This window comes from Parambassis ranga, chromosome 15 (genome assembly GCF_900634625.1).
Source record: "Parambassis ranga chromosome 15, fParRan2.1, whole genome shotgun sequence".
NCBI classification, from domain to species: Eukaryota; Metazoa; Chordata; class Actinopteri; family Ambassidae; genus Parambassis; species Parambassis ranga.
In genome coordinates this window covers 11,074,989-11,096,498 of record NC_041035.1, presented here as the reverse complement: position 1 = coordinate 11,096,498, position 21,510 = coordinate 11,074,989, and the positions used below count along the sequence as shown (strand labels likewise).

Sequence of the window (21,510 nt, the reverse complement as noted above, 5' to 3'; positions counted from 1 at the left end):
CACTTACTGTAAATGGTTCAATTAAAATGGATTGTTTTTAATGAGAATTTTACATCAACAAATTATGCTTTACATTAATAATTTATGTTATGTTATGATTTACGTTAAATGTTTGTTGCATTTTAACTCTTTCACAAGCCATTTGAAACCTTATTTTTTATGGAGCTTTTATGCAATTTTTAGATGCTTTTGTGTTTTAGGAAATGCAAACAAAATGTGTAAGTTTTTATGGCAGGTTAAAATGATAGGAAATACATTCTCAATGAAGGGAAGATGATAAGAAAGAAGAATAAGAAGGCTCAGATTCTATTTTATTAGATGCAAAAAGTAAAAGATTTTTTACAATAAATTCAAAGTTTATTACAGAGATTAGTTGGTTTTGTCTGGTTATTATTATGCCAGTTGTTTAAAAAAGTTCAGTCAAAGAGTTGTTGTCATAACAGAACAAATATATCTAAAAATATAAGATCGTACTGAGAACAGCACAAAAATGAATGAAATATTATGATAGAAATGAATTAAATTTTAGGATAAATGTAGGAAAAACAGAGTTAATTTTTGGCATGAAAAAAGTTAGTGTGACTTTTTATCTGTTTTAGTTTTGCATCCTGTCACTTTCTTCTCCTCTTTGCTCCTTTCTTACGCTCCAACTTTATTCCTCTCCTCTCTTCTCCTCCTCCCCTCTGCTTCCTGTACTAAACACCACGCAACCTTTTCTCACCCCACAGCTGTTCGCAGGCTGTTTCACCAATTATCACTACGCATGTACACACTTAGGTCACATACACAGACTCACACACAGGCACATACACACGACAGGCCAGCATAACACCAACACTTACTTAACTACACATAGTGACAGCAGAGTGTGTTTGTCAGGCCTGTGTGTGTGTTCACATGGAGTGTATAGGTGTGTGAGAGAGTAGCAACATATACGCAGATGTGTCTGTAGATCCACAGGCTTCACTGGGCCATATGGCCTCCATGAAGAAAGATGGTGCATGCGTCTGGAGGAGCGCAGTGAAGGGAGGGAGGGATGAAGCAAAGGATGGAGGAAGGATGGAGGGCCATGTGTGGCATGAGCTGTGCAAGCAGTTGTTGAAGTATGTATGCCTGTGGATGTGTGTGTGTGTTTCTACCAGAGGCTCCAGGAGATTGGTTAATGGAACAAATGGTCGCGGCGGGCCGAGGAAGAAGGAACAGGCTTGCTGCTACCGCGGGCGGACAGCGAGCCTCGGGCGAGGGCTGCTTCATCTGGGCTCCTGCCACACACACACACACACACACTTACATGCACACACACATACCCTCTGTCAGCCACCCCCACCCCCACCCCCAAACACACAGTGTGCTGCCATGCCCCAGAAGCAAAAGGACGCTCCTCACAAAACTTTTCATTTGCAAATTAAGTTGGCAGAGGCTGGGCAGAAGAAAACAGGACAGCTTTCATTTGTCTCATCTGTGTCTGCGCAGATGAGACAAATGTGTCTGAGACAAATGGAAGTGTGTATGTGTGATCTGAGAGATACTGAGAAAAAAGGGATGATAAAAGAGCGAGGATGTGGAGATAAAGACAAAGAAGAAGGCCCAGTGCGAGGTGCAGCATTTACACACTTACACATATCGTTATGCTTCATATTCATGTTCCACAGACTGCTAATATTAACATCACTGCTGTCACCTCATTGCAGTACATTTTCACAAATGCATTTTACTCATTACATATACAGCTTTCTCTTCACACATTTTTGAATGTATTTTTTGTTTTTTACATAACAGCAGCTCCTTCACCATCAAGTTTTCAGCAGTTGCAGCATTGTGACGGCTTTAAATGTGACTGTACCAAATATTTCCTCAGTGTTCTGTCCAAACATGAAGAATTTTTAAAATGATGGATGTGTTTAATATTTGATCACTGTGAAATCTTTTTCATTTCTCCCACACGCTCGTGTCCTTACCTCTGGATGGCGCTGATCAGTCATCCTTCTTCCTCTTTCATCTTCCACTGCTTTTCTCATCGTTTCTCTCTCTGCTTTTGCCCAGCTGGCTTCTGTAGCCGGCAGCGACCGCAGGGCGGCCCGCTGAAAGAGCATTGTCAAACGGTGGCTTTACAGCTCTGTCACACACAAACACACACAGACGCACAGATTTGCAGCTCAGATGTCGGGCTGTAGCCAGAGGCTTGCAAGCTGGAGCGTTAACTGTGCAAAGCGTCACATCTCGAGCCCCAGTCAGTGACACTAACACTACTTCATAAAAGTACAAGGAGAGAACTCGCGCGGAAACACCTGCCCCTTCTGTAGAAAAATGCAAAAAGTAACATCAGCAGAAACACTTTAATGCCGGGAAAACATACACTCAAACAAACAAGACTTACAAAGTGTCAGCGGGCCTCACGGCAGCAAACACTTTGATATTGAATCGTTGATTTAGCAGCCTGCAGCAGCACGACACCTCTGCACAGCGATGGAATGAACTTCTGTGCTCATCCAGTCCTCTTTACAGCTCTGTGACATGAACATATATCTGGTAACACTGACTAAAAACCTTAAGTATTAAAAATTGCCAAAGAAAAAATAGCTTTTCCTTTTTTTCCTTTTTAACATCATGTGAGGCAGAAGAACTGTTAAACAAAGGCGGATTGTTCGTCTGATCAAAGATAAGATGGGTCATGGGCCAATTTTTGGTTTTTATTATATTGTTTTTAAAATTCACTTCTTGTGACATTAATATGTAGCAAAAAATCTATATGCAGTTTCAAGCCAGTGTATTCTACATGTATAAAGACATGAAGTCTGTATGTGCGTTAGAGCTGTGATAATGAAACAGCCTTTTAGGTTGAACACTGTAGAACATGTTTCAGGATGTTTGCATTATACGACTGATACATGGTTTTGATAAATATTTGAAGACTTTGCAAATAGGCTTTGTTCAGTATTAACATATCTCTGATGACAGTACGAGTTTGATGTGTACTTTTCATTATCTGCAAGTTGTTTTAAATTTCATTTTATTTTTCTGTTAAAAATGAACAAACGCTGCAGCACCCAAATGTATATAATGTAGCAGAAATGTCACACAACTGGATTTGAAGGAATGCTGCTTTTTAAAGCTTTATATTAAATGGTTTTAAAATTATAAGTAATAAATAGTAAGTAATCAGTGTCACCTGTTTAGTGTTTTAAAAAAGAAGAATGAATTATTACATTCAAAATCTAAATATCAGAAGATTATGGTCTAAATTTGTATTGTAAGCTGAGTTAAGAAAAAGCCGACCTCGAACACTTTAAGCTATTTGCACAGACACAGCATGGCACAGCACTCACTGTGGTGTCTGCTAGATAAATGATGAAATAAATGAAGAATGTGTCACATTATATTCCCGGGTTAATGTGAGGTTTTAACAAGATATTGTTCATACAAAAGCTAAATGTGGCAGTGCAAATATACATCTGGAAAAAAACAAACATTAGTAACCTGTAAATTCACTGCTGGAGAACAGCTGCTGCGAGTGTGTAATTAATGGGAAAACAGAACTCATTACATCTCACAAAGCTGCTACACAGAACATGCTAAAAGAGTGATCAGACGTAACATAACAAGGCGCCCTTCGCCCCACATTTATTTAATCATCTGTATATTTTTATTCACATTTTTATCCAACCTATTTATATTTTATATATTAATTATTGCATTCATTTAGTGTAAATGTTAAATGTCTAGAATGAGTCACAATATTCTAATTTGGTATACAGTATATGTAATATCTGTACTTGTGTATTCAGACTTTAGGGTGCTGATGTTGTGTGTGCTGGATCCTTCTCTAAACTCTCTGCAGACGCATGAAATTGTGGGCACGTTTACAGAGTAAAGTACATGTAAATGAAATTTCTGAAAATGACAGGTGGCAGTGGAAAAAAAAAACAAAAAGAAAGAAAGTCAAATAACAGTGAGGGAATGCGTGTCGGTCTCATCCCGATCAGAACCCGCAGCATCACCAAACCATGTTCCCATGTCAAATGTGCATGTTAGCGAGCGCAACAACTGGCATGACAGGTTGGAGGAAAGGATGTGGGGCATGGCCTTCAGACACACACACACACACACATATATATTCTTGAGTGCAGTTGTGTGCAAGCGCCGGGGTGTGAGGGTGGTGACGGTGGGCCTGGGGTTGGGTGAAATATGGTTTTGTGTGTGTGTGGCAGCTGCAGCCTTCATGCCCCTGGCAGTGTTGTTGTAACCAGGCAAGCCGAGGCCGTCTGCCTGCGTTCTTCAACCCCCTCCAGGCCCCCTGCATACTATACACACAAACATATAGGTTAAGTATTTGTGTTCACATTAAGTTCTTTGTTTATCTTGTCAGGGTCAGATTTGTCCATTATCTCTTGATTTCCAGCAGATTATTCGGTCCTTTTGTCTGCTTGTGTGTTTGAGCATGTGGTTGTCATTACAAGAAAACCACTGAAATTACAGATCTTTATTTTTCTGCATAAATTTTAGAAGTTAATGTTGCAGTGTTTTTTTAATGCACTACAAATTGTTTAGTGAGGCCTCAGTTTACTTCGGGTGGTTTCGATAATCTATTCACTGTGCAGTAAATATTCTCTTAAAGCAACATGCTCCACTGGCTGATTTGTTTAGTAATAAGAACGCACACACTCATGTGGGGCTGTTGAGTGACAGACCTGAATGCTGCTTCCAGATCTGTATCTGTTATGAGCTTTCTGTTTCTCTAACATGACGTTAGCACTTTCCCTTTGGACCATGCCTTTAGGACATATGCTCCCACCTGTAAATAAATATGCAAACACAGGCAAACACACAACAGAGTTTAGACACTAGCTGTGGGCTACGACTGATGTATACCACAGAGAGGTAGCTGCGTGCGTGTGTGTGTTGTAATTAATCTCCTTAGTAGCAGCAGTCAATAGAGAGTGCGGCAGTTCAAGGTGCAGATTGTGAGCAGGGTTTGATTATTGGGCTGTCAGGGGAAATTACTGCAAACTGCCTCCCAGCAAAACTTGCTTTTATCATGTCTGCTCGAGAGCAAAACACACACTTACAACCAGCACTGGAGGCGCTTTCAGGTGTTTTTGTGAGGAGTCAGTGTGTAGCTGTGTGTGTGTGTGTGTGTGTGTGTGTGTCAGTAAACGGTGAGATCCAGCAGGTGGTGTCCTTTCACCAGGTCAGTGTGAAAGCTCTCCTCCTCTAACCCCGATCACTCAGCCGTCAGCTTTGTTTGCGCGTCCCTCACCTGACACCACAACCTGTCAACACTCGTTTTTCACTGGCTGCAGATCCTCTTCACCCAAACATCCATTTATCTGTCTCGCCATCAGACCTTTCCATGAATCCATCCAAGCTTCCTTCACTTCTCACTGGTTCCAGGCAGCGGGCAGAGGCGAGCCAGCCTGCAGTGTGTGTGTGTTTGTGGGTTAGTGTGTGTATGTGTGGGCTAGTGTAGGGCAGTGCCTGAGCATTAAGCCGTATTAAGCCCTAATTAATGAGTGTGCCAGTCGATAGAGGCCAGTTATTGGATTTGCTGCTTTAGCTGCTGGAAGGAGCGCTACTTTAATCACACACACACACACACACACACTCTTGCACACTCCCCCACACACACGCACGCACGCACACCCCCCCCCCCCCTCGCCCCTCCGAGGCAGGGTATGAAGGTGAGACGAGGTGGATTAGAGAGAGTGTGTGTTGTGTAAGGCCAGAGGTTCTCTGGCCAGACAAACTGAGGTGTGTGTGTGTGTGTGTGCGTGTGTGAGGTTGATTACATGTGTGCCAGGGTCAAAGCTTTTACTTACTGCATTACATAAACTGTAAGCTTACAACCTGCAGCCGCTTTAAACATCTCAGGCCACGACCTGACCGACTGATTAACTGGCAGCCTGTTCAGCCCGCCGGCCCTCCTGTCAGCCTGGTGGCATTTAACACAGTTTTCAACAGATGTTGCTGCCTAATAATATAATTTTATACACAAAGTAACTTTATAGAAACTTGTGTTTCCTTACATTTTTTCATAGGGTCAGTTTACTCTCCTCTGGAGGCTGAAAATGTTTCAAAAATGTTTCGAGGAAGGTGCAGAAATATTTTAAATATGTGTATTTATTATGATAATTGAGAGCTTTAAAGGGGAATTTTGATTATGTTTCTGCCCATCTTACAGAGAAATGTATTGACAGCTACCTCCATCAAAACAACACTGTACACTCTCCAGTTTTCTCCTGTTAGTTCCTCTGCATTTTGTAAAATTCCTTTTAAAGACATATCATACAGGTCTAATCTGTAGTTCTGGTGTTCTGATGCAGCAACCAAATGTGGACTTCAGTCTGCCTTTTTATACAGACTGACAGACTGACACAGGCATCTTCCAGTTGCACAGCTTTTTGTAGAGATGCTAGCTGACATGTTGATATGAATTGTTTCAGAGATGGTAGTTTCCGTTTTGTTCACCTTGGCATGATGTCTCCTGTAATGTTTCACTTCAGACAAGCAACTTCACACTCGAATCAATACTGGAGTGACTTAACGTTTATCTGTGCTCTCACAGTGTAAAGCTGCTACATGTCTGGAGGCAAGTTATCTCCACAATATCTCCAAGAGGTGCTGCTGCATTCTCTTTGATTGTTTTGAAGTGTTTGTTGTGTCTTTGTGTATCAATATCAGAGGTGATTGGATAAGGATTGGCATTTTCTCAGCGTGACTCAGATTAATTTGGTAGTGTGGAGCTTAAGGCTCTCACTCGACACATTCTCAACACTTCCCTCATCAAACATTTACAGCTCCAGAACAACAGGCTCCGTTTCTGACCTTTAGGAGCTCCGCTGTGTGTGTGTGTGTGTGTGTGTGTGTGTGCCCTGACATCTCCTGCACATTGTGAGCATCACATCAGTTGTGTCTGTACCTTGTGTCTTCGCCTCACCACAGCAGGGCACTTTCTGTGTGTGGTTGTGTTATTGTGTGACGTGGCGATGCCCCACTGTGTCGTGCTGTGCTGCTGTGTGATGGCGTAGGAGGGAGAGGCAGTGTGGGAGGACTGGAGGAGAAAGAAGTGAAAGGGGGAGGTGGCTGGTCAGGACAGCTTGGCAGCCGGCTGTAGGAGCGCCAGGCGGGGAGGGGAGTCATCGCCCACGGCCTGCAGGACTGGACGGAGCCTCCAGGTCTGAGATAAACCACCCGGTGGGCCTTCAGTCAGGATGGAGGAGAAGAAGGAGGGCAGGTTATAGCTGAGGGGACTGATGATGATGATGATGATGGAGGAGGGGTGGAAGAGGGCAGAGTGAGGACAATGTGGGGGGGGGGGGTAGCAGGGAGCAGATTGTGTAGCAGAGTTGGGATGTTCACCCCCCCCCCTTCTGTCACACAGGCAGCCCTGCTACTGCCAACATGACCAGCAGGGCAGGGGCATCTGTCTCCCCCCCCAGCAACCTCTCTCTGTCTCTCTCTCTCTGCCCCGAGCATCTTCATCCTTCATCCTTCTCCTCTTGTCTTCTCGTCTGTATCCCACACATCTCTCTACGTGTCCGCCTTCTGAACCTGTTGACGGTGATGGAAAAAGTGAAAAGTGATCACTCTTGAATCCATAAACTCATGGTGTTTTAAGCTTTTTGTAGCCAAGCAGGATTTTTTTTTTCTTAGCTTCAACCAGCCATCTCTCGACTATTGTTTGTATGCGTTACAAGTCTTTTGTCAATTTTATTGCATTGTTTGTTCTTAGTCAGTCTTTAACTTTTGTAGCACACTGATTAGTTTAAATAGATGCAGTTAAACTTTCAATGTTTCCTTCTAAAATGTAGTACTAATGTATAATTATGAAACACTTAAGTGAAGCACCTTCATGTCTGCCTCTTTATTAGACGTGCTTGGTTGTATGAAGTTTCTCCACTGCTCTGTGTGAGAGACAGAAATATGAATAACTCTGGATGCTGGTTCAATATGCAAATGTCCAGTGCTGAGACTTGTGTCTCATTATCAGGAAGTGTGTGTGTGTGTGTGTGTGAGGCTGTGTGTGAATGAGTTCACCGCTGCAGATGAAGAGCTGAATGGACGGATGAATGGGTGAAATAATGGGCTGCTGGTGGGAAACATCTTAACAGACATTCATCCCACCATCTCCAAACACACAGCCAGCAACACACATAGCATTCACACACCCTTACCCCCATACCCCAGCTGGAACACACACTCACACACACACTCTAATCCTAGTGTGCACTGAAAGAGGCTATTGTCTGCAGAAGCGGCTGTGTCAGAGGGAACGCACTAATTGGGACGTCGTGGTAATGATTCAAACTTGATAACGGCACATTCACACACTCCAGCAGCTTCCTCAGACAACAGGAGGACAGTTTGATGATGTAACATTGAGTGATTTGACAAAAATAAGGTGCAGTTACTGATGTGCAGCTGTGACACACGTGTGTGTATCTGCATGGCATCACAATCCGCTCAGTTCTCATGGTGTGCGACTTTCAGACAGTAACTTCTCACGGTGCTGCAGTGTGCGTCACTTCTGCTTCCAGCTGGTGATTTCAGTTTAATAATTGTAGGACAAAGACAAAAATCCCCAGCATTATAGTGCATGAGAGGTGCTGGATTATTTACACAATATTTTTGACAGGGGGCTACTTGTTGCAACCGTTGAGTCTTTCAGGAGAATAACAAGGGTCAGTCACAACAGGCCGATTTAATCCTCTCACTCCTCAGCTGTCGTCATATCCCTGGAAACAGGGCCGATTGTTTGATCAACATAAAGTCCAGTAATATTAAAAGCTCAATCCAGCTCTCTTTCAATATTTACAACATTGGGTTTTTCTCACTTACGTTCAGTCAATATTTTGTGTGTGTGTGTGTGTGTGTGTTGCAGGCTGCAGCAGTTGGACCGTCACTGTCAGAGCAGCGCCCAGCAGGTGTGTGAGCTGCTGGCCAAACAGAACCAGCTGATGCAGGAGAGAAACACACTCAGCGAGGAGATGCAGAACCTCCGCATCAAGGTACAAACACACAGAGGAGCGAGTGTTTGTGAGTCACTCTGCACTGTTACTTAATGAACTGTGGTCGTGTCTTTCCTTTCAAGACTGCATTATAGTCTGTGTTTACTTAAATAAAATCAGTAAGGAGACATTTGTCTTCTCATGATTAATGGTTCTGTCTGGACCTAGGATCTGCTGAAAAACATGTTGTCTGTTCTGCTGTGATTCATCATCAGAGGGTGTGTGTGTGTGTTACTCAGATGCAGTTTCCAATGAATGATGTGTGTTTTTCTTTCTAGCTACCAAACACAAGACAAATAGACTCTGTGTCTACGTGAGTGTCCTGTTTCCTCCTCACTCTTTGGATCTGGATGTTTCCACTGTTTGATAAACTTAACACAAACAGGTATTTATGTTTTTTTTTTTAAATCAGTGGTGCTACATGAAAAAAGTATACCTGTTTTGACAAAGTGCTTTGTATAACACCTGTGGATTTGTTACCTGGTTACATTTTTGTCATTTGAATTTTGAACCTTAGATGAGTCAGTAGTGTGACTGATGTTTTTTTTTATTCAATTATTAATTTAATAAATAAAAAGCTTTTTGAAAAGCCGAATTGATGCAAAACGATTTTTCCTCTTAACATGTTAGTTGGACACCACAAGACACACACAGGCACATACTCTCATCGGTATCAGTTGGGTTTTAGTTGATCTGTCGTCTGGCACAAAGACTCGACACGTGGCTGCAGATTGACATAGTGCTTTATTGAAGCTGTCTGTAAGAAGGAAAATAATGTGCATCCCTATCATATACATTTTTATGTGTAAAAATACTAAGGATGTACAGTGTAAAAAAACAGCTTCATGTTGATGGTAATTTGTTGTTTTCACATCCTGGCGGCCTCACTGGCCAGCAGCACTGCATCCTGACAGCATGAAGGACAGAAAAAGGCTGTTTGATCTGCTTTTCCGTCAAACTCTGAGTTTCCTGACACTGTCCCAGAGTCAACACGGTCTGCTCGCCACAGAGCAGCACTGACCTCAGTGTTACAGTGCGTCAGGGAAACACAGCCCACTCCGTGCACAGCTGGAAGCTGTCCACAGACGTCTCACACAACTGTAAAGCTACAGTAGACGGACATGGCATCAAAACTCCGTTATTCTTTGTACATGTTTGCTGTTTTTGTTTGCTGTTTATAAATGAATACATCTCATGCTTATGTTAATAATCATGATGATAGTAGACTAGTACCAGAGAGAGGAGAGGGGAGGGAATCTGCTGCAGACATGAGGTCAAATACCTTCAGAAATCCTTCCAAACACTTGAGCTGTTTGTTATCTGCATTTAACGCCAGGCGGAGCGCAGTGTGTGTGATTTTTTTGGCTGATGTCGTCAGTTCATTAATAACAGACGAGATCAATACAGAGCAGCTGAGGTCTTTGAAAGAATTTTACATATTTCTGAAACACTACTGGAGTGGGATCTGTTGTGTGATAGATGTACAGTACAAACAGCAGCAGCTTTAAGAGTGAACGCTGACAGTCAGCTCACACTGTTCAGTGTGTTGAGGGCACCAGTAAAGCTGTGAGGATCCAGTTTAGGAACCTCTGACACGTGTCCACAACAGGTTCACCGTCTTTAAGGAAAAACCCACACTGATGAGGAGGGTTACTAAGCTTGTCCACTTTAAATAGATGGAGGAAAATATTTTGTTTTCATGATCTGACACTAAAATCTGTCAAGGACTGAAGGAGAGTTGGAGGCTCACTGGAGGGAGAAGTTTTTTTTAAATCAGAGGAGAAATCAGACATCAGTGCAGCGATTCATTTACTAAACGATATTCTAAAAATTCCCACTGATCCTGATTCACAGCAGGGACAGCTCTGACTCTGCATGTGGGACACTTCGTCCAGGTCTTGCCAACTCTAGACATCAGAGTAACATCGAAGCTAGCGGTGGTACATGAAGAGTTGATGTGCTTTAAAAATCCTCATTTTCTTAAAAACATAAAAAAGCTAAAAATCTTCCTTTAAAGCAGGGCTGAATCAGATTCCTCTGAATCATATAAAAAAGCGATGGGAGAGAAAAGTGCTGTGGCCAAAGCTACAAAGCAGAATTTTCTGAACTCTGGTTTCTAATGATTTTGGCGTTAAGCATGTACATACAGCTAGAACTCCTCAGTCGCTCACAGACCTGGGTCAAATCAAAGCTGAAATCCTTCCAAATACTTTGGGAACGTTCGCTCGAGCCTGCTGAGGGTGCCAGCTATTCGGCTGCTGCCAGGCAGGCTCAATCGATCACAGAGAATTATTTTTCATAAGAGTTCTGAGTGCAACTTTGACTCAGGACTGGTAGTGCAGACAGAGGACTACAGCATGCAGGCCAGCGCTGTCCTTTTATACTTTCTGCCTTAAAGCGCCTTTGCTCGCTAGCTAGTAGCAGTTTAATGGATGTGCGACAGTAAAGCATAAGGACTTAAGAGCAGCGGAAAAAACATGTTAGGTCTCTTATAAGATTTCTTTAAGGGAAGGAAAAGGAGACATTTATTTTATACGAACAAACACGACTACACCCCATACTGCTAAACGGCAAAACAGAAGACAACAAAATAAATAGAAAATAAATTCAAGTTATCCATCAATAATGATAAGAAAAACATTCAAATAAATATAGTGGAATGCATTTGTTTATGCCTAATGAGAGCACATCCCCTGGTACTCAGATACTGGAGGTGATGTCTTCCATACGATGGTTTATAAAGTACAGATTTGTAAAAATAAATATTACCTCACACCAAGTGGTTTCTTTTCGCCCATGAAATGCTGGATGTCGAGCTGTTTGACTTGTTAAACTGCGTTTAAAGACAGAAAATTGAGGGGATTTTAAATGTTGTTGGTCAAACTGGAAGACATGATGATGCAACGACTGCAAACGAAGACCAGGCCCGAGAGATGACAGCGGCACGTTAAAGACAGTAGGGAGGGTTTAGTGGTCGCAGAGAGACTCTGCTCATTCCCTCTCTTTTCATTTAAACATCCAAAGAACTGACAGGTGAACACTGACTGACTTAAAGGGATAGTTCACCATAAAATCAACCTGCAGAGCTACATACCCATAAAGACTGTCTTTATGTAAGTTGTAAAAAAAAACAAATTGGCTTCAAACAAGGTCTGTGAATTGTTGTTGAGTAACTGGGTCGTGATTTCTGGAAAAGGAATGTATACGATGAATATTTAAGTTTTATGGTGAACTGTCACTTTAACACACCCACACATTTCTCATCTTTTGCCTCTCTTCTCTACATACTTACAGTAAACAACAGCACTTACAGTTTAATACCTCTTCTTTCCTTCCATTCTGCCTTCTGCGCTGCACTTTTTTTGCTCAACTTCCTGTTTGTCTTTCTCTCTGCACTCTGCCTCAGCCATCGCTAACTCTCTCACACACACACACACACCTGTGGTCAGATTAAATGTGACGAACATTTGAGTCAACAACCCGGACAGTCTTTAACGTGTCCTGTCAGGTCTCATCTGTCACATTTTGGTCACAAAACAGCACAAAAAACATAATTTAAATAAACAAATGGAGCAGGAAGGCTATCTGCTTTCCCTCCTACATTCTTCAGCCATTTTTGTTTCTTGAGGTGCAATTTTTTTTTCCTCTCAGCCCTAAGAAATAACAATATATTTTTTTCTAGAATAATGTAATAACAATAGAAAAAGTTAAATATAAAACCGATGAGTAGAACAATAAATAGAACATATATATTATAGCCATTGCTGTGATTCTTGTAAACCCATAACTGTTGATGTATACCTCCTCACAGACAATTTTAGTTTTTAAATCCTTTGTAAGAAACTCGCCGGAAACAGGATCGGCTGTCACCTCACTATCAATCAATATGTCATAAATTATCACATTATAAATATTTCATGTCATATCATTCTTGGAGATTTTCACCTGTACTCTCTTTCTTTGCCACCCAGGACTTTTCAGTCCGTTTCTCCCTCCTGCACAAACACAGAGAGGTACAGCCATGTGGATCCCCAAAGCTACAATAACAATATGTCACAGTAAAGCTTTCCGTCATCGAAACAAAGTACCGTTTCGGTTTCCCTTTTGGGAAAGATTTAAACCCAGAGGAACTGGTATTGAAGTTGAAAATAAATAAAAATTCTCTTTTTTTGGAGGGGGAAACATTCAAACCAGTTGTTTTTCTCTCATTTTCACCTCTGCTGTAACAGGTATATTTGACCACTTTGCACTGCATTATGGGTAATGTAGTAAAGCTCATAATCGAGGAGCTTCATCCTTTTGACCTGCTGTGCTTTGAAGTGCATTCTTGAACACAAAATTTTTCGCACAAACACTCACACAGACCTGCTGTTATAATCTTCATCTACAGGCTTGATGTGGAATAGTTGTACGTTGGGCATAGCAGCTGTTCCAGCTTATGAGCATAGATGTTAATACAGGTGTTTGATGTCTTGCTGGCACCTGTATAGTGATCAGCAGCATTAGGCTAGTACGGTAGCACCGGATTTCAGGAGTAGTAGCAGTAGTAGTAGTATAATAGTAGGAGTAAGTACCTGTGGTAGTTGTAGTTGAAATAGCAGCAACGATGGTAATGACTTGCATTGAGCAAAACCTGAGTGAAATCCTGCTCGACAACATGAGGTGTGTAAGATTCTGCTCACTGATAACTGACAACTACTTCCTGATTCAATCTCATAGTTGTTCAACTGAGGATTTTAAATCAGACCTGAATGTGTCTGTCTGTCTGCAAAAGCCTGAGATACAACTGGAAATGGCAGTTTGGGTTGAAATGATTTCAAACGCTGTATCTCCATCAGATACACATAAAAAAGTGCATCAGCTGTTGTCTAACTTTATCCGATTTTTTTTTTCTTTAAAGACTGCCTGACTGACACTCAAAGCACAGCAGGGCGCCGGAGACGTTCCTGTCATTAAAGGGTCATTACATAGCAACTGATCACGTCACGGTTTGGATCACCTGGGGTTGCAGTGCAGGATTAGACAGTAATTTTGAATTCTTGTGAACACAGGATTCACAAAAAAAGAGAGAAGCAGACTGGAGAGGTAAAAAAGAGAAGATGAAGAGGAGGAGGAGGAGAAGGGTAAAATCCTTCAAGTCGGGGTCATTCTGGGTCAGTCCCACACTGATGACCTCAGCGACCAGCTGTGATGATGTCACTGTGATGGACAGTTCATTCCCGGCCACTGGCAGAGTACGAGAACTGTGGGAAGTGCGGTCGTCTCTCGTTGTCCAGACAATCCATCCCATCCTCATCGACTGAGGACAGAAAAATAATGATGAATAACATTATTTTTTGACATACATACATCTACTTTTAGTTCAATTAAGTGGTGTGTTCCTGATGTACTGATCTACTGCTGGCTGACATGTGTGACCTACATAACAAGTGGAACCTCACACTGACACGTCGGTTCCACTCATGCATAATTCAGCACTGAACACTGTGAAAGTGGTATCTTTATCTGAAAAGAGCTGCACAAGGCCAGAGGGCTAATACAGACACACTTGATAGTCCCTCCAGGATCTGGGGCCTGTTTTGAGATTGTTGCGGCCTGAAATGCCTGATTTTACAGCAGCATTGTCAAAAAAACTGCAGTTGCAATTGATCGTGATTGGTTAAAATTGCAAGGATGTGCAGAATTCACGGGGAATGGTTGAACTGGCGTTAATAGAGGTGATTGCAACATTGTGAAATCCTGGAGGGCCTGACTTAACAGACTTCTAAAAAACTACAGTTATGAATGAAAGTAAAAAACGTAATATTTATCAGCTGTTCATATTTGTGCACATATGTGTGAGAGAAAGGACACTGACATTTCTCTGGCGGAGTGATTGTGATGGTCTGAGCTGTGAACTCCTCGTCAAAGTATCTGGTGTCTGTCTCTGACGTCACCTGAGGCTTGAATGGAGGGACGAGCTAGAGCAGAGAGGTGAACAGATCAGATTAGTTTGTACACCAGCATTTAACAATGGCTACTGCTGTTTGAAAGGCATTAAACTATCCATGTCACAAAAAAGTGAGCAGGTCTGTAGGTTTGGAGGCTTCTCTTTATTATCAGTTAAGTTGCATCCTGCAGATATGAAATGCTTGAAAGAGCAGCTAGTTTCAGAAGAGGAAACAAGGGGAAAGGAAAAATAGGGGAGGGCAGGAGAAGGGGTGAGGATAGGTGAGAAAAGATGAAAGAAAGGAACTGTTAGCAAAGGAAAAAAATATGGAGAAGAGAAGTGACAGAGTGATCCAGGAAGGCAAAATCTGAGTCAAATTAGATGCTCATCACCTGTGTATCCTGCAGTAGGTGTTACCACAAAGGACCTGACTCGCTGGTGTTATACAAGGAAGCACATACACAGGCTCTCAGGATACAGTCCCACCTCTCTGTAATGCACTGTGCTGCTTTATTAAACTTCCAGATGTCTTATGTTCCATATTATGTACATAACTTCTTATTTACCGCCACCTCCTTATGATTTTTCTAAACAGTAGAAAAGGGTAGCACATACCTTTTTATCATACACATCCTGCCAGTCGACACCAGAGAAGAAACTGTGTCTCATTATTTCTTTTGCATCATCTGGTCCGCCCCCAAGCCTAAAGGAGAGGAGAGGAATCAGTTTAACCAACATGTTATCTAGAGAGTGATCAGTTGTGGAGGATTTGTAACATTTCCTGCTCCTCACTTTTTCCACACACACACACACACACCATTCGGCCACAAACCGTTTGTTTGGGTCTTTGATGAGCAGGCCGGACAGAAGGGACTTGGCGTCAGCTGACAATGTGCGAGGGAACTTGATGTCCTCCATGAGGATTAGCTCAAACAGCTTCTCGTGGTCCTGGTTGTAGAACGGCAGTCGGCCGCACATCATTTCATATGTCACTACACCCAAACCCCACCAGTCCACCGCTCGACCGTAGTCATTGTCCTCCAGGACCTGAGAAGGGGGAAAAGATGGGGCCATTAGTTTTATTGGACATATGCTTTTATTTTATTAGATAAATACTGACTGCCCAAGGCACTCAGTAAAGAGACAGACGAGCAAAGGACAGCCGTCACCTGTCATGCTGGAGGGATGAATAAAACAGGAAAAGTATGAGACGAGCAGAAGTGGCTGTACAGAAAACAAGGGCTAGGAATGTAAATAGTAGCCTCTCCTGATGCACACATACAGAGGCAAACATCATGGGATGGCAGGTCTTCAGAGATCCCTGCTACTGTAAGGGAGTCAGTGTGCAATCAGATGCTCCCCCACCCCCCTTCCCCCCGCTGCTGCCAGCTCTGCCTGGCACACTGAGCCTCTCCTGGCAGGGACAGACAGGAATGTCCCTGGACAGAAAAGGCAGGAGTCAGGGCCAGTCCAACATCCAGGCTGGGAGCACAGGTCCCACCCTGTCAGCGGCTGTGTTGTGTGTATTAAGGAAAGATGTGCTGTGCGGAGAGGCTTCTGTATCAAAGTCTTACGTCTGGGCTGCCTTCCTATTGCTCTCCTTGCACTGTCCTCTCCATCCTGTCTCATCCTGACTTCCTCTAATCATGCCATCCCTGACTCGCTCCCTCTCTTTCATCCTCTCGTGTGCCCGTTTGCTCACCTCTGGAAGAGAGGAAGAGAAGGAAGAGGAGGGAGGCAGACGAATAAAGAGAGGTAGTTCAGGTGCTGCTGAGGATCTCATTAACATAATAAGCTTATTAAGACGTGTGTGCGCGAGTGTGTGTGTGACTGACTGACTGACTGACTGACTGACAGACAGAGCTGGAGAGCAGCCAGAACAACATATGTTGTACATCTTGCCAATAATAATAATAACATCTCACTCACTGTTAATAATGGACCAGTCGGGCTGGACGTGAGCACACACTAACACACTAAAGCAAGTGCAAACACACTCACACAGATAAATCTGTTTGTACCGCGACTATTCTAAATTACATGATACAATTACGCAGTCAATGTCATAACATTGTAAGATTTAAAAATATATACAGCATGCTGAACCACGAGCAGCCATTAGCAGGAGCTGTGTGGCAGATGCAGAGAGGACAGGTGTCATAAATACATAAATAGCTGAGAACAGAGACTTATTCATGCAAACTGCCGACTGACAAACTGTGAAAACACTTCAGTGCAAACTGAAAACTAATACTTTAACTTTTAATAGTATGGAGAGAAATGTATTATGTTATAAATAAAATCAAAAGCTGTCATTTGTTTATAGATGAATATTCACATGTATGGAATTGCTCTGTGTAGTACTCTACATATCATAAAAGCAATATCATAATCAAAAACTATTCAGTGTTATCTTGAAGTTGTGGAGAAATCCTGCATCTTAAAAGCAGCAGAGGGTTGCTGTGATTTAAAGTCTCTGCTTTGTGATGAAGGCTGCAGAGGTAGGCAGAAAACAGGCTTATTCTCTTTACTTGGCAGCAGTGCCAGGTTCAGATAAGGTTCCCCAACACAAAATCATGTTAAATGTCATCATCATGCGCCAGGCGAGAAAACATACCAAACAGCTGCGTGCGAGTTTCCACAGCAGCTCAATGCCACAGAAAAGCTGGTCATTAATTGACTGAGCTCACACACTTGACACTAAACTGCTAATGATGCAGGCGTCAGCTTCAGTGTGTGTGCGAGTCAACGTGCGCGGTACGTGGAAGTGAATAAGAGAGTTATATTGCAGCTATTTTATGTGTGAATGTGTGTGTCTGCGCAAGAATTAAGCTGGTCACCCAGTTGGCAGCTGCAGAGAAAGAGCTAAGGGAATGAAGCACGCTGCCAGCTCCAGATATACTATTGACTGGTACGGCTGGAGGGATAACACTGGCTTATACTGCTGGGAGACTGTCAGACACACACAGCAGATGGAATATTTATCCGTCCTCATCAAATTCATAAAGTTTTGAAAATGAGGCAAACTAGGAGATGTTTGGTGTTGTTTCAGTCCCTGCAGCTTGAGAAGTGACACACACACACATACACACAAACACTCTTGCACTGTGTGTGCTTTATGAAATTCAGAGCAGCTTACAAGGCTCATTTCACCGCTGATCTACAGAGCTGTGTTAAATCTTTGTATAAAAAGGTACAGAAATGTACACAAATCAAGCTGTCCAGTTGGGCATGTATATGTATGTGCAGGTAAAAGTGTGTTACAGAACGTGTGTGCGTGTGAGTGTGTGTGTCCTGGGACCAAAGAAAGTGGTGGCAGCTCGGTTGCAGGCAGGGAGCAGATTAATCCACACAGAGCCAGAATGCTGCCCCACAGCCTTAGGCATGGAGGCATTGGAGTGTGTGTGTGTGTGTGTGCGCGTGCATATGTACGTGTGCATGCATAGTGAATGTGTGTGTACAATTTGTGTGGTAATAGCTGTATAATTTAGAAAAAGACAGGGCAAATAAATAGGACAAAACAGAAGTAACAAGAGAGAGAGAGAGAGAGGAGGAGGAGGAGGAGGAGGCTATCTGATTAAAAGCAGCAGTATGGGATAAGGTCTTGTCCTGTCCCTGTAGGAGCAGCCATGTGGCAGCTAGCTGCTGTTCGCAGGACGAGGGCTTTGGCAGCCAGGACAGGAATGGACGGGATGGGCCAGGCACACACAGCCTGTGGCTGTACCAGCCCAGAAAGCCAGCAGGGAACACAAACACACACACCTCATATCCTATGAGCATACAATCCCATATTGTTGGTGTGAAACAGAAACCCCTCTGTCCCCCAAAACATGTGCTAATATACCATGAAATGATGGTTACAGTGCTCATCATATAGAGCATACAAACAATATAAAAACACATATCATATAGAAAAAAGCCCAAATCAATCCCCTTCAACACTAAACATTCACAGTCAAACAGAGAAAAACAGTCTCCATGTGTTTTCTCTGATCTTGTTCCATCCCTCTACAGGACCCTTACACTGCTTGTTGTTCATTAATCCCACATTAATCTTTTCAGCTATCCTTAAAACAAATAACACTTCAATCCAATGCTTTACAAGTTCAGCTGAGAAATTATTCTCCTCTTTGTGTTGCTGAGGTATCAGTGTATGTGTCTGTGTGTGTGTGTTCCTTCAGGCACACATCAGACACAAGCGCTCCTTATTCACTTCTCATCTGCCCTTTTCACTGACGGCAAACACAGGAACTGTCTGAATTTCACTCCTGTAACCCTGAAATATTTTCTCTCCCTTCTTATCTTCCTCTATCTTCAACCCCCCCTCATACCCCCCTTTCTCTTTTTAATCCCGGCTACTTTGCATCTCTGTAACTTGGCTCCGAGCAAACTGTGTTATTTTTACACGCGGGCGGGCGAGCAGAGCGTGCGGGCGGGCGAGTGGCGGCGGCGGTGGTGTAGATTTCCAGGTTTTTTCCGAGCACCTTCCTCCAACCTCGCCCATCTGCCGCCATCTGCCTCGCTCTAGCCCGCACTTTCTACTGCAATCACACACACATACAGCACACATGCATGCACGCACACACACACACACACACACAAATGCACACAGACGCACATCCTGTGAAAAATAACCAACAGCCTCCAATCAGCTTTTGGCACGCAAAGGAAGGGACTCTAAAAAAAAAAGCACAAAATGCTGCGCCAAATTGTCCTCCATACTTTTTTGAGTGGGATATACACTCTGCCTCTCCCCTCCTGCCTTCATCTCCACATCTCCATCACTCTGTCTCCACCACCCACAGTCCTGCCACCCTCTCGCCAGTTGATCTGCTGGCCTTCGAGTGAGGCAGCGCTGATGACTGGACAGCGGATGGCTTGCAAAACTATTACAAGACCATAGATGTGTGTGTGTGAGTGAGCACTGTGCTGTGCCCTTTTAACACCCTCATTTACACTCCTAAACTGCATATTTCCTGTTAACCCTGATGCTATGGAAATGTTTGCCTGTGAAATCCACAAATGCAAATATATATACGTACATTAAACATACTTCGAAAACACAGTGTATTACAGGTAAAGGGACTGTGAAAAAGTCACTTAATGGTCACTTTTAGTGTGTGAGTGATGCAAGTTGTTCAAGTAACTACTCAGTGTACACCCATTTATCAAAGATTAGTAATAATCCTGGTAGTTAAGCTAATCAGTCCGGGCCGTTGTTACATAAACTGGCACTGTGCAGTGGGCAACATGAGTCCCACAGTTCACAGGGGCCATCCTGGTGGAACCCTGAGCGGTGCAAAAATGCTGCCTAATGGATAGGCCGCCTGTGGATGCCACAGATGCTTTTATGTACGAGGCCTCAGTCAATCTGCTCAGTTTACAGAATGCAGCATACAGACACTGAGATCTGTTATTTGTCAAAACACAAAGATTGATATCATCTCTTCTTATGAGGGGTGATTGATCAGTTTGTGGCTTTGTGTTACTGTTACTGTGGTTACTCGTTTGTGTCTTTTACTTCAGTCACTACTGTTTTTTTACTGTGTTAATGTTTGAGGGTCAGGTTCAGATGAAGGTTTTTGTCATTGATTATGTTAAACATGAAGGAGTGATTACCTCTGGGGCGAGGTACTCTGGCGTGCCACAGAAGGTCTTCATGGTAGCAGTATCTGTGATGCCCTCCTTGCAGAGCCCAAAATCAGTGATCTTGATATGGCCATCTTTATCCAGCATCAGGTTTTCTAACTGGAAGGGGGGAGAAAATACTCTTATTCTTCATGACAGAAATCAATACAATACATAACTGACAAAAGTGTTTTGTACACTATGAAGTTTTAGCATTCTGAAGGGGAGAGCAGAGGCAGACAGATAAGAAAACCCATCGTATTACCCCTCACAGTGGCAGTGCACACACTCAGGATACACAAACCCCACACAGAGGAGGAAAATAAACTTCAGGCATGTAGTGGAGCCACTCAACCTTTTAATTTTAATGGCTGAAGTGTTTTTCTCACTCTGTCTGCGTTTTCTCCTTTCTGTTTTCTTGGCTGCTGTGAAGCAGGGCTGGGGCCAAGGCTGCCAGGCAGGCACTCAGACAGAGCCATCTACCTCTCTACCTCTGTGGCATCAGTACCCCCCCCCCCCACCTCCTGCAATGTTCTGCTGCTTTATGTCTGTGTGAGCTTCTCCCTGTCCCTCTCTTTAATTACTACTCATCCTGAGCCACTTGTCTCATCCTAGATAAAAAAAAACAAAAACTAAGGAAACAGAAGAGGTGGGGGGGCAAGAAAACAAAAGAAGTTTTCCCTCAGATATCTGATCGCTCTCATCCATGCCCCCCAGCCTGCCTTCCCTCTCTGCTTCTGTTTACCTTGAGGTCCCGGTACACAATCTTGGCGGAATGCAGGTAGTCGAGAGCGGAGACAATCTCAGCGCCGTAGAAGCGCGTGCGCTCCTCTGAGAACACCCGCTCTCTGGACAAATGGAAAAACAGCTGCGGGAAAAGGAGGGAGTACGAGTGAGGAAGAGAGGGAGAGAGAGGGCGGGGGAGATACAGAGTGAGAGAGAGTGGGG

The 21,510-nt window shown here is 43.2% G+C and overlaps 2 protein-coding genes across 5 annotated transcripts in view; one reads left to right on the top strand and one right to left on the bottom strand.

The window, feature by feature from the left end:
• The window catches only part of LOC114446808 (serologically defined colon cancer antigen 8 homolog), a 34,656-nt gene extending 24,715 nt beyond the window's left edge, over window positions 1-9,941 (top strand). The window contains exons 17-19 of one of the 3 annotated variants that reach the window (XR_003671786.1): window positions 8,879-9,005; window positions 9,284-9,390; window positions 9,904-9,941. Coding sequence is in view for 2 of the 3 variants with exons in the window: in XM_028422597.1 (XP_028278398.1) it covers window positions 1,143-1,752 (610 nt within the window). In the remaining variant the exon portion in view is untranslated. Of the gene's footprint in view, window positions 1-1,142; window positions 1,776-8,878; window positions 9,006-9,283; window positions 9,505-9,903 lie in introns of those variants that run through there. The other 2 variants (XM_028422598.1, XM_028422597.1) reach the window with 2 other exon arrangements.
• Window positions 9,942-9,983: 42 nt separating this feature from the next.
• Window positions 9,984-21,510, bottom strand: part of LOC114446812 (RAC-gamma serine/threonine-protein kinase) — a 38,984-nt gene continuing 27,457 nt past the window's right edge. For both annotated transcript variants that reach the window (XM_028422606.1, XM_028422607.1), the window contains 6 exons: window positions 21,308-21,430; window positions 20,554-20,682; window positions 15,767-15,981; window positions 15,550-15,637; window positions 14,863-14,965; window positions 9,984-14,304 (listed from right to left, as the gene is read on the bottom strand). In XM_028422606.1, coding sequence (XP_028278407.1) covers window positions 14,219-14,304; window positions 14,863-14,965; window positions 15,550-15,637; window positions 15,767-15,981; window positions 20,554-20,682; window positions 21,308-21,430 — 744 coding nt within the window. In that variant the 3' untranslated portion in view covers window positions 9,984-14,218. The remainder of the gene's footprint in view (window positions 14,305-14,862; window positions 14,966-15,549; window positions 15,638-15,766; window positions 15,982-20,553; window positions 20,683-21,307; window positions 21,431-21,510) is intronic.